The sequence below is a fragment of the Triticum dicoccoides genome, chromosome 1B (genome assembly GCF_002162155.2).
Source record: "Triticum dicoccoides isolate Atlit2015 ecotype Zavitan chromosome 1B, WEW_v2.0, whole genome shotgun sequence".
In the NCBI taxonomy this organism is placed as follows: domain Eukaryota; kingdom Viridiplantae; phylum Streptophyta; class Magnoliopsida; order Poales; family Poaceae; genus Triticum; species Triticum dicoccoides.
The window spans coordinates 566,557,732-566,570,637 of record NC_041381.1 but is presented as its reverse complement, the minus strand read 5'-3'; the positions used below and the strand labels follow the sequence as shown (position 1 = coordinate 566,570,637).

At 47.8% G+C, this 12,906-nt stretch overlaps 1 protein-coding gene across 1 annotated transcript; it reads right to left on the bottom strand.

The window, feature by feature from the left end:
* Positions 1–11,553: 11,553 nt before the first annotated feature.
* LOC119308578 (putative histone-lysine N-methyltransferase PRDM6) lies at positions 11,554–12,351 on the bottom strand. The gene has a single exon (XM_037584709.1). It carries the CDS (start codon positions 12,198–12,200, stop codon positions 11,775–11,777), a length of 426 nt encoding a protein of 141 aa, XP_037440606.1. The 5' UTR covers positions 12,201–12,351; the 3' UTR covers positions 11,554–11,774.
* Positions 12,352–12,906: the final 555 nt, after the last annotated feature.

Genomic DNA, 12,906 nt, shown 5'->3' with positions numbered 1-12,906 from the left:
TATACCATGCATCAAATTTCTTTGAGCGATGCTTATTTTGTGCTAACTCACACATGCACATACACATCATGATGGATGATGTGTACATTTACCATGCACACACTTTCTTTGGTTTGTGTCTCTTTTGTGTAGGTACCCATGAATACTTATCAACCTCGCAATCACACGAGTTGACAAAACGAGCTCTAGAGAGCAATGATGACTTGGGATCCCATGGATTATCTTTCCCACCACTCTCTTCGCGCAAAGACTTCACGCATTCCTTCTACCTGGCCCTCACTTGGCTATGGGTTATTGTCCATTACATATTATATGCCCATCTTGCCATGTTCACTTTGCGTGTTATGCTCATTCCTATGCCTTTGCCATGCATTTGTGACCCATGCTTTGCATTACACATGATGATTGATTCTACTACTTGTATGTTGATACGTCTCCAACGTATCTATAATTTTGGATTGTTCCATGCTATTATATTACCTGTTTTGGATGTTTATGGGCTTCATGTTATACATTTATATCATTTTTGGGACTAACCTACTAACCGGAGGCCCAGCTCGTATTGCTGTTTTTTGGCCTATTTCAGTATTTTGAAGAAAAGGATATCAAACGGAGTCCAAACGGAATGAAACCTTCGGGAGCGTGATTTTTGGAACGAACGTGATCCGGAGAACTTGGAGTGCAAGCCAAGAAGCAGCCGAGGCGGCCACGAGATAGGAGGGCGCGCCCACCCTCCTGGGCGCGCCCCCTGTCTCGTGGACTCCTCGGGCGGCCACCGATGTACTTCTTCCTCCTATATAAGCCTACATACCCCAAAAACATCCAGAGAGCCACCGAAGAAATATTTCCACCACCGTAACCTTCTGTATCCGCGAGATCCCATCTTGGAGCCGTCACCGACGTTCTGCCGGAGGGGGAATCCACCATGGAGGGCTTCTACATCAACACCATAGCCCCTCCAATGAGTTGTGAGTAGTTTACCACAGACCTTCAGGTCCATAGTTATTAGCTAGATGGCTTCTTCTCTCTTTTTGGATCTCAATACAATGTTCTCCCCCTCTCTTGTGTAGATCTATTCGATGTAATTTCTTTTTGCGGTGTGTTTGTCGAGATCCGATGAATTGTGGATTTATGATCAAGTTTATCTATGAATAATATTTGAATCTTCTCTGAATTCTTTTATGTATGATTGAGTTATCTTTGCAAGTCTCTTCGAATTATCGATTTGGTTTGGCCTACTAGATTGATCTTTCTTGCCATGGGAGAAGTGCTTAGCTTTGGGTTCAATCTTGCGGTGTCCTTACCCAGTGACAGAAAGGGTTGCAAGGCACGTATTGTATTGTTGCCATCGGGGATAAAAAGATGGGGTTTATATCATATTGCTTCAGTTTATCCCTCTACATCATGTCATCTTTCTTAATGCGTTACTCTGTTCTTATGAACTTAATACTCTAGATGCATGCTGGATAGCGGTCGATGTGTGGAGTAATAGTAGTAGATGCAGACAGGAGTCGGTCTACTTGTCACGGACGTGATGCCTATATACATGATCATGCCTAGATAATCTCATAATTATTCGCTTTTCTATCAATTCCTCGACAGTAATTTGTTCACCCACTGTAATACTTATGCTATCTTGAGAGAAGCCTCTAGTGAAATCTATGGCCCCCGGGTCTATCTTTTATCATATAAGCTTTCAATCTACTTTTATTTGCATCTTCATTTTCTGCATCTATATTATAAAATACCAAAAATATATTTATCTTATCATATTATCTCTATCAGATCTCACTTTTGCAAGTGGCCGTGAAGGGATTGACAACCCCTTTATCGCGTTGGTTGTGAGTTCTATGTTTGTTCGTGTAGGTTCGTGGGACTTGTGAGGAGCCTCCTACTGGATTGATACCTTGGTTCTCAAAAACTGAGGGAAATACTTATGCTACTGTGCTGCATCACCCTTTCCTCTTCAAGGAAAACCAACGCAAGCTCAAGATGTAGCATATGTGTATTTGCAAACATGGTGGAGATATTGCTTGTTCTTGCCATGTTTCCTTTGTGATCCATTCCTATGATGATACTATGATCTTGCATTATGCTCGTGCTCGTGATATGTCATGTGTATTGCCTATATCTCTTATTTGCTCACATGACAGGATTGCCATGATTTCCTCTAGTGTGTTGCATCTTCGCTCCACTAGTTTGCACAACTTGATTTATATGCTTTCCCATGTTGCATCCAATTCTCTGATTACTTGCTCCTATCACATGTTTGGTTGCAACAGTGTCATTCTTTCACATATGCCATGTCCCATTGATTGCTACATGCTTGCCTTGATTGCCTCACACATGATGAACAATTGCTCTTTCTATTGTGTTGAGTGCCACTCGATTTTCACTACACCATATGCACATTATGCTTGGATTGTATTTCACTTGACGCATGTGTTTAGTCATATCATCTTCTTGGGTGTTGTGAATGACTCTTATTCCTACCATAGACCGTTCATTGAGAGTCTTATGCATGCTTGCCATGACATTAAGGTAGAAGCTTGTTTACTTGTCCCACATATTAGCACCTTTACCTCACCTTTGCATGATTTTTTCCATGTGCTAAAGTTATGTGCTTACATGCCATGCCACACTCCCTTGTCACACCGTATGCTATGCTTGATGACGACACTTGTTTGGCGAATCACCTATTGAATGCTTGGTTCTTGCAATGCTTCCGTCTCACGGTCTTCAAGGGTATGAAGATGCACTCCCCTCTCTCTCGTTGCTAGTTAGTCCATAGATTGATCTTGGTGATGCGTAGAAATATTTAATTTCTGCAACGATCTCCAACAGTGGCATCATGAGCTAGGTCTATGCGTAGTTTCTATGCACGAGTAGAACACAAGTTTGTTGTGGGCGTAGATTTTTTCAATTTACTTGCCACTACTAGTCTTATCTTGTTTCGGCGGCATCGTGGGATGAAGCGGCCCGGACCGACCTTACACATACACTTACGTGAGACAGGTTCCACCGACTGACATGCACTATTTGCATAAGGTGGCTAGCGGGTGTCTGTCTCTCCCACCTTAGTCGGATCGGATTCAATGAAAAGGGTCCTTATGAAGGATAAATAGAAATTGGCATATCACGTTGTGGTTTTGGCGTAGGTAAGAAACGTTCTTGCTAGAACCCTATAGCAGCCACGTAAAAACATGCAACAACAATTAGAGGACGTCTAACTTGTTTTTGCAGCATATGCCTCGTGATGTGATATGGCCAAAAAGGATGTGATGAATGAAATATATGTGATGTATGAGATTGATCATGTTCTTGTAATAGGAATCACGACTTGCATGTCGATGAGTATGACAACCGGCAGGAGCCAAAGGAGTTGTCTTTATTTATTGTATGACTTGCATGTCACTGAATAACGACATGTAATTACTTTACTTCTTTGCTAAACCGTTAGCCATAGTAGTAGAAGTAATAGTTGGCGAGACAACTTCATGGAGACACGATGATGGAGATCATGGTGTCATGCCAGTGACAATGATGATCATGGTGCCCCGAGGCTGGAGATCAAAGGAGCAAAATGATATTGGCCATGTCATGTCACTATTTAATTGCATGTGATGTTTATCATGTTTTTGCATCTTATTTGCTTAGAACGACGGTAGTAAATAAGATGATCCCTCATAATAATTTCAAGAAAGTGTTTCCCCTAACTGTGCACCGTTGCGAAAGTTCGTTGTTTCGAAGCACCACGTGATGATCGGGTGTGATAGATTCTAACGTTCACATACAACGGGTGTAAGCCAGATTTACACATGCAAAACACATAGGTTGACTTGACAAGCCTAGCTTGTACAGACATGGCCTCGGAACACAAGATACCGAAAGGTCGAACATGAGTCGTATAGAAGATACGATCAACATGAAGATGTTCATCGATGATGACTAGTCCGTCTCACGTGATGATCGGACACGGCCTAGTTGAATCGGATCATGTATCACTTAGATGACTAGAGGGGTGTCTATCTGAGTGGGAGTTCATTAAATAATTTGATTAGATGAACTTAATTACCATGAACTTAGTCTAAAAACTTTTGCAAAATGTCTTGTAGATCAAATGGCCCACGCTCATGTCAACCTCAACTTCAACGCGTTCCTAGAGAAAACCAAGCTGAAATACGATGGTAGCAACTATACAGACTGGGTCCGGAACCTGAGGATCATCCTCATAGCTGCCAAGAAAGCATATGTCCTAGAAGCACTGCTAGGTGAAGCACCCGTTCCAGCGAACCAAGATGTTATGAACGCTTGGCAGTCGCGTGTTGATGATTACTCCCTCGTTCAGTGCGGCATGCTTTTTAGCTTAGAACCGGGGCTCCAAAAACGTTTCGAGCAGCACGGAGCATATGAGATGTTCCAAGAGCTAAAAATGGTTTTCCAAGCTCATGCCCGAGTCGAGATATATGAAGTCTCCGACAAGTTCTACAGTTGTAAGATGGAGGAAAATAGTTCTGTCAGCGAGCACATACTCAAAATGTCTGGGTTGCACAACCGCTTGTCCCAGCTGGACATTAACCTCCCGGATGAGGCGGTCATTGACAGAATCCTTCAGTCGCTCCCACCTAGCTACAAGATCTTTGTGATGAACTACAATATGCAGGGGATGGCAAAAACCATTCATGGGGTATTTTCAATGCTGAAATCAGCGGAGGTAGAAATCAAAAAGGAACATGAAGTGTTGATGGTCAATAAAACCACTAGTTTCAAGAAAGGCAAGGGTAAGAAGAACTTCAATAAGGACGGCAAGGGAGTTGCTGCGCCCGGTAAGCCAGTTGTCGGGAAGAAGCCAAAGAACGGACCCAAACCTAAGACTGAGTGCTTTTATTGCAAGGGGAACGGTCACTGGAAGCGGAACTACCCCACATACTTAGCAAATAAGAAGGCCGGCAACACCAAAGGTATATGTGATATACATGTTATTGATGTGTACCTTACCAGTACTCGTAGTAGCTCCTGGGTATTTGATACCGGTGCGGTTTCTCATATTTGTAACTCAAAACAGGAGCTGCAGAATAAGCGAAGACTGGCGAAGGACGAGGTGACGATGCGCGTCAGGAATGGTTCCAAGGTTGATGTGATCGCCGTCGGCATGCTACCTCTACATTTACCTACAGGATTAGTTTTAAACCTCAATAATTGTTATTTAGTGCCAGCTTTGAGCATGAACATTGTCTCTGGATCTCGTTTAATACGAGATGGCTACTCATTTAAATCCGAGAATAATGGTTGTTCTATCTATATGACAGATATGTTTTATGGTCATGCCCCGCTGGTCAATGGTTTATTCTTAATGAATCTCGAACGTGATGTTACACATATTCATAGTGTGAATACCAAAAGATGTAAGATTGATAATGATAGTCCCACATATTTGTGGCACTACCGCCTTGGTCACATTGGTGTCAAACGCATGAAGAAGCTCCATGCAGATGGACTTTTGGAGTCTCTTGATTTTGAATCATTTGACACGTGCGAACCATGCCTCATGGGCAAAATGACCAAGACTCTATTCTCCGGAACAATGGAGCGAGCAACCAACTTATTGGAAATTATACATACTGATGTGTGCGGTCCAATCAGTGTTGAGGCTCGCGGTGGCTATCGTTATGTTCTCACCCTTACTGATGACTTAAGTATATATGGGTATGTCTACTTAATGAAACACAAGTCTGAGACCTTTGAAAAGTTCAAGGAATTTTAGAATGAGGTAGAGAATCAATGTGACAGAAAAATAAAGTTCTTACTATCAGATCGTGGGGGAGAATATTTAAGTCACAAGTTTGGTACGCACTTAAGGAAATGTGGAATTGTTTCACAACTCACGCCGCCTGGAACACCTTAGTGTAACAGTGTGTCCGAACGTCGTAATCGCACTCTATTGGATATGGTGCGGTCTATGATGTCTCTAACCGATTTACCGCTATCATTTTGGGGATACACTTTAGAGACAACTACATTCACTTTAAATAGGGCACCGTCTAAATCCGTTGAGACGACACCGTATGAATTATGGTTTGGAAAGAAACCTAAGCTGTCATTTCTAAAAGTTTGGGTATGCGATGCTTATGTGAAGAAACTTCAATCTGAAAAGCTCGAACCCAAGTCGGAAAAATGCATCTTCATAGGATACCCTAAGGAAACCATTGGGTATAACTTCTACCTAAGATCCGAAGGCAAGATTTTCGTTGCCAAGAACGGGTCCTTTCTAGAGAAAGAGTTTCTCTCGAAAGATGTAAGTGGGAGGAAAGTGGAACTTGATGAAGTAATACCTCTTGAACCGGTAAGTAGCGCGGCTCGGGAAGATGTTCCTATGGTGCCTGCACCGACTAGAGAGGAAGTTAATGATGATGATCAAGGTACTTCAGATCAAGTTCCTACTGAACTTCGTAGGTCCACAAGGACACGTTCCACACCAAAATGGTATGGCAACCATGTCCTGCAAATCATGCTGTTAGACAACGGTGAACCTTCGAACTTGAAGAAGCGATGGCGGGCCCAGATTCCAACAAATGGCTTGAAGCCATCCAATCCGAGATAGGATCCATGTATGAAAACAAAGTATGGACTTTGACAGACTTGCTCGATGATCGGAGAGTGATAGAAAATAAATGGATCTTTAAGAAGAAGACGGATGCGGATGGTAATGTTACCATCTATAAAGCTCGACTTGTCGCTAAGGGTTATCGACAAGTTCAAGGGGTTGACTACGATTAGACTTTCTCTCCCGTAGCGAAGCTGAAGTCCGTCTGAATCATGTTAGCAATGGCCGCATACTATGATTATGAGATATGGCAAATGGGCGTCAAAATGGCATTCCTTAATGGCTATCTTAAGGAAGAATTGTATATGATGCAACCGGAAGGTTTTGTTGATCCTAAGAATGCTAACAAGGTATGCAAGCTCTAGCGATCCATCTATGGGCTGGTGCAAGCATCTCGGAGTTGGAACATTCGCTTTGATGAAATGATCAAAGCGTTTGGATTTATGCAGACTTATGGAGAAGCCTGCGTTTACAAGAAAGTGAGTGGGAGCTCTGTAGCATTTCTCATATTATATGTGGATGACATACTTTTGATGGGAAATGATATAGAACTTTTGTACAGCATAAAGGCCTACTTGAATAAGTGTTCTTCAATGAAGGACCTTGGAGAAGCTGCTTATATATTAGGCATCAAGATCTATAGAGATAGATCGAGACGCCTCATAGGTCTTTCACAAAGCACATACCTTGATAAGATATTGAAGAAGTTCAATATGGATCAGTCCGAGAAGGGGTTCTTGCCTATGTTGCAAGGTATGAAATTGAGCTCGGCTCAATCTCCGACCACGGCAGAAGATAGAGAAAAGATGAGTGTCATCCCCCATGCCTCGGCCACAGGGTCTATTATGTATGCCATGTTGTGTACCAGACCTGATGTAAACCTTGCCGTAAGTTTGGTAGCAAGAACCAAAGTAATCCCGGTATGGAACACTGGACAACGGTCAAGAATATCCTGAAGTACCTGAAAAGGACTAAGGATATGTTTCTCGTTTATGGAGGTGACGAAGAGCTCGTCGTAAAGGTTTACGTCGATGCTAGCTTCGACACAGATATGGATGACTCCATGTCACAAACCGGATACGTGTATATTTTGAATGGTGGGGCAGTAAGCTGGTGCAGCAGCAAGCAAAGCGTCGTGGCGGTATCTACATGTGAAGCGGAGTACATGGCAGCCTCGGAGACAGCACATGAAGCAATATGGATGAAGGAGTTCATCACCGACCTAGGAGTTATTCCCAATGCGTCGGGGCCGATCACTCTCTTCTGTGACAACACTAGAGCTATTGCCCTTGCCAAGGAGCCCAGATTTCACAAGAGGATCAAGCACATCAAGCGTCGCTTCAACTCCATTCGTGAAAATGTTCAGGATGCAGACATAGATATTTGCAAAGTGCATACGGATCTGAATGTCGCAGATCCGTTGACTAAACCCCTTCCACGAGCAAAACATGATCAACACCAGAACTCTATGGGTGTTCGATTCATCACTGTATAACTAGATTATTGACTCTAGTGCAAGTGGGAGACAATTGGAAATATGCCCTAGAGGCAATAATAAAATGATTATTATTATATTTCCTTGTTCATGATAATTGTCTATTATTCATTATGTAATTGTATTAATCGGAAACTGTGATACATGTGTGAATACATAGACCACAACATGTCCCTAGTGAGCCTCTAGTTGACTAGCTCGTTAATCAACAGATGGTCATGGTTTTCTGACTATGGACATTGGATGTCATTGATAACAGGATCACATCATTAGGAGAATGATGTGATGGACAAGACCCAATCCTAAGCATAGCACAAGATCCTGTAGTTCGTTTGCTAAAGCTTTTCTAATGTCAAGTATCGGTTCCTTAGACCATGAGATTGTGTAACTCCTGGATACCGTAGGAGTGCTTTGGGTGTACCAAACATCACAACATAAGTGGGTGACTATAAAGGTGCACTACAGGTATCTCCGAAAGTGTCTGTTGGGTTGGCACGAATCGAGACTGGAATTTGTCACTCCGTATGACGGAGAGGTATCTCTGGGCCCACTCGGTAATGCATCATCATAATGAGCTCAATGTGACTAAGTGGTTAGTCACGGGACCATGCATTATGTAACGAGTAAAGTGACTTGCCGGTAACGAGGTTGACGAGGTATTGGGATACCGACGATCGGGTCTCAGGCAAGTAACGTACCGACTGACAAAGGGAATTGTTTACGGGATTACTTGAATCCTCGACATCGTGGTTCATCCGATGGGATCATCGTGGAACATGTGGGACCAACATGGGTATCCAGATCCCGTTGTTGGTTATTGGCCGGAGAGCTGTCTCGGTCATGTCTGCGTGATTCCCGAACCCGTAGGGTCTACACACTTAAGGTTCGATGACGCTAGGGTTATTAGGAAGACTTGTATGTGATTACCGAATGTTGTTAGGAGTCCCGGATGAGATCCCGGACGTCACGAGGAGTTTTGAAATTGTCCGAAGGTAAAGATTTATATATGGGAAGTTGTCATACGGTCACCGGAAATGTTCGGGGGCATACCGGTATTGTACCGGGGCCACCGGAGGGGTTCCGGGGGTCCACCGGGAGGGGCCACCTCTCTCGGAGGGCCTCATGGGATGTAGAGGGAAGGGAACCAGCCCTTGGAGGGCTGGGCGCCACCCCCCCTTGGGCCCATGCGCCTAGGGTTGGGGGGGAAACCCTAAAGGGGGCGCCCCCTTGCTTGGGGGGAAAGCCCCCTCCCCTTGCCCCCTCTCTAGATCTCATCTAGAGGGGGCCGGCCCCCTTCCCCCTTCTCCTATAAATAGAGGGGCGAGGGGAGGGCTGCAGCATCACATCCAAGGCGCAGCCCCTCCCCTCCCCAACACCTCTCCTCCTCCGCAAGAGCTTGGTGAAGCCCTGCCGGAGTACTGCCACTCCATCATCACCACGCTGTCGTGCTGTTGTTGGAGCCCTCTTCCTCAACCTCTCCCTCCTCCTTGATGTATCAAGGTGCGGGAGACGTCACCGGGCTGCACGTGTGTTGAACGCGGAGGTGTCGTTGTTCGGCGCTAAGTTCAGAATCCACCGCGATCTGAATCGCTTCGAGTACGACTCCTTCATCCGCGTTCTTGCAACGCTTCCGTCTTGCGGTCTTCAAGGGTATGAAGATGCACTCCCCTCTCTCTCGTTGCTAGTTACTCCATAGATTGATCTTGGTGATGCGTAGAAATTTTTAAATTTCTGCAACGATCTCCAACACGGAGAACTTGGTGTAGGCGTAATATTGGAACTACAATTCGTCAAACATAACAATATAGAGCATATCACAATCATATGCAATCTAACCCAACTGCGTCTCAAAGGTATAGGAATTATGGTCTGTGGATAGAATTCATACTCATCTAGGAAGGCTGTGAACAACCGAACAACATACTATTCCTCCCATAGGATTTCCCCGAGCCGAGCTAGTCTAACGAGCATATGACTGCTCGTAGAACCAATAAAACTCAACCACACATTCGACAATCTCCATCCTATTATTCTTCAACCTAGTAAGAAGTGGAACCGCAGCAACAAAACAACATCAATCGACTGATCCCGTTCCAAAGTCCCAAATTGGTCAAAGGCCGCACTCGCTCTGCTCTCTTTCGGAAAGTGCCGCCCCGATCATGACCCTGTCGTCCTAGACTCGAGCCAATCCAACAACAGCTAACGAGGCGCGCTGAGGCACAATATAAAGAGGAACATGGATCAAATCACAGGACCGGGATTAGAATCGGGAGAAACAGAGAGCGTGGAGGGCGGCTCAGATCGCTCACCTCGGGAGAGATCGGGAGCGGCAAAGCAGGTGGAACGCAGCAGCACGCGAGGTGCCGTGGTGACGAGGCGGATAAGGTGGCGGTGGTGGAAGGTGGCAAGCGCCATGGCCTCTGTCACTCGGAACGCAAGTGGCATTGTTTGGGCACGACGACGATCCAGTACGCGGCGGCCTCGACCTCGCCGAGCACCCCCTCGGCCAACCCCTCATTGCCAGCCACAGAGTCGACGGAGAACCTGGTGTAGGCGCCGAGCAGGGTGCCGAGGCACGGATCAAGGACGGAGAGCGTAAGGCCGTAGTGGAGTGGTTGGGGACGGGTTGTCAGGGGAGGAGAGGACGGTGCTTCTCCCCACCCTATCGGCGCTCAGCAAGAGGAGCTGCTCACCGCTGGGCTACACGAAAGTGGTCGCCGCCTCGTTGTCTTCGGATTCATCCACCGCCATCTCTATTCTTGCCCACTCGTTCCTCAGCCGATCGATGAGCTGGTGATTCGGGCGATGGGAGGGAAGGGGACGGGAGGGGAGGGGGGGAGGCGGAGCACGGGGGACGAATGATGGTGGCAACCGCGAGTGCGGGGAAGATGAGGTGGCGAATGGGAGGACGAAGAGGCAAGGCAGGCGCCCTCTCTCATCTCATCCAACCACGGGCCAACTAGGGACCAACACGTCAGGGGCCAACATATGAAATGATGAAAATACCCTCGGCGGGGCACGGGAATAACGGCGGTGGCACAAGATATTTCCAAAGGAGGGTGCAACTATTCATTGCTACAAGAGCACTGGCTCGATCCATCGGCCTGCGTTCTTCGTCGGCTCGATCCGATGGTCGAGATCTCATCAAGCAAACAAAACTGACGGTCAGATCTTCCAAATCGCTGAGAGCTCGGGAGCTCCCACGGATCTTGTTTCTAGATATCATAGCAATCTTTGTAACCGGATTGGACGACACAACCACAAGTGCAACTCGAGGCTTGATTGAGTGGAGTACTGGGCTCAGTTGGAGGCCTGGCCCAAGCACTTCGCCCCGGAGGTGGAGGATGGAGAGTGTGCCTCGTTTCCTTTGAGTGCAACAGTGGGCAGGTGGATTAACAGGAGCCATAGCAACAGGAATAGCTGCAATCTAGACTCTAGAGGTCTCAGACATGGGTAGCACATCAACAACAACAAAAATCAGTCTTTATTCGCTAATCTTATCAGTACAAGGCTACAAGATTCACTAATGTACAAGGGAGCAGTGGAATGGAGCAGAAGAAAAGAAGTGGTAAACACAAGGGAAATCGACGAAGTGCTCTGTCCAACGAACTAGAGGTTCAGGGAAGGTGAATTCCCCGCTGCCTAACTCAAAATCAAGCAATCGTGCTGCCCGCACTAGTTTGAATTGCCGTCCTTGCCCTTCTCCTCCTCGTCGCCACCCACCGCCACCGGCGGGGATTCCTCCGCCGGGTCGACCAGGGGCGGCGGGGGCGCCAGGTGGAAGGCCACGAACTGGGCGGCCGCGGGGTTGAAGGACCCGAACTTGGGCGTCGTCTCCACCCCGGAGAAGCTCCGCGCGAGGAACGAGAACCCGTCGTCCTCCTCCTCGCTCGCCGCCGCAGCAGCAGCAGCCGCCGCGGCCGCGCTGGGGACCTTCTCGAGCGCGGCCACGCGCGCGCGCCGTCGCTTCGGCTCCGGCCGCTCGTCCCCCTCCTCGGCGTCCGTCGGCGCGGCGCGCTTCTCGGGGGGCGGCGGGCGGGGAGGAGAGGGCTCCTCCGCCTGCGCCTGCGCCTCGGCCGCGGGCGCGGCCACCGCCGCCATTCCTCCGGGGAGGGATCTGATCAGCTCCGGGCCGCGGGAGCTTCCGGGGATTTTTCTCTCCCTCCCTCCCCCCGCTCCGATCTGTGCGCGCTAGTGCGCTCGGCTGGGCGCGCGTGGTGGGGATTGCTCGGGTGGTCGCACTCACATGGGGGCTCTCGCGCTCGCTCTCGGCCGCGCGGGCTCACGTCACGCGGCACGAGCCTGTGACACCGCCGTGGCGCTGGCGCCGTGCGCTCCCACCCTTGTCGCGCACGCGTGCGTGCCCCGCCGATAAGGACCTGCCGTGGACTCGTTGTCTCCGTAGAATTCCTCCCCGTTTTCTGTCGCGGTGATCAACCGTCGCCGTTTTATACTGTTGTGCTGACTGGCTGGCTGACAACTGCTTACGGAGGTGACTTAGGTAAGCACCAATGGCCATTGACATTCCAGCTTGTATGCTAGCAAACGGTGGTTACATGTTTCTCCATTTGGGAAATCATGAACACGTGACTCAGGATTATACCTGGACATGGGAAGCCCGGCCCGAAAAAGCCCGACCCGGCCCGGCCCGACGCTGCCCCCGGGCCGGGCTCGGGCCTAGATTTTGAGCCCGAAGGCCAGGCCGGGCCGGGCCCGGGCCCGTCGTTTTTACGCTTTCCTGAAGGTCGGGCCGGGCCGGCCCGAAGCCCGACGGGCTTTTAGGTGTTCGGGCCGGGCTCGGGCCCAA

Coding starts and splice junctions, on each gene's coding strand:
- LOC119308578 (XM_037584709.1), bottom strand. CDS start 12,200: ATGGCGGCGGTGGCCGCGCCCGCGGCCGAGGCGCAGGCGCAGGCGGAG.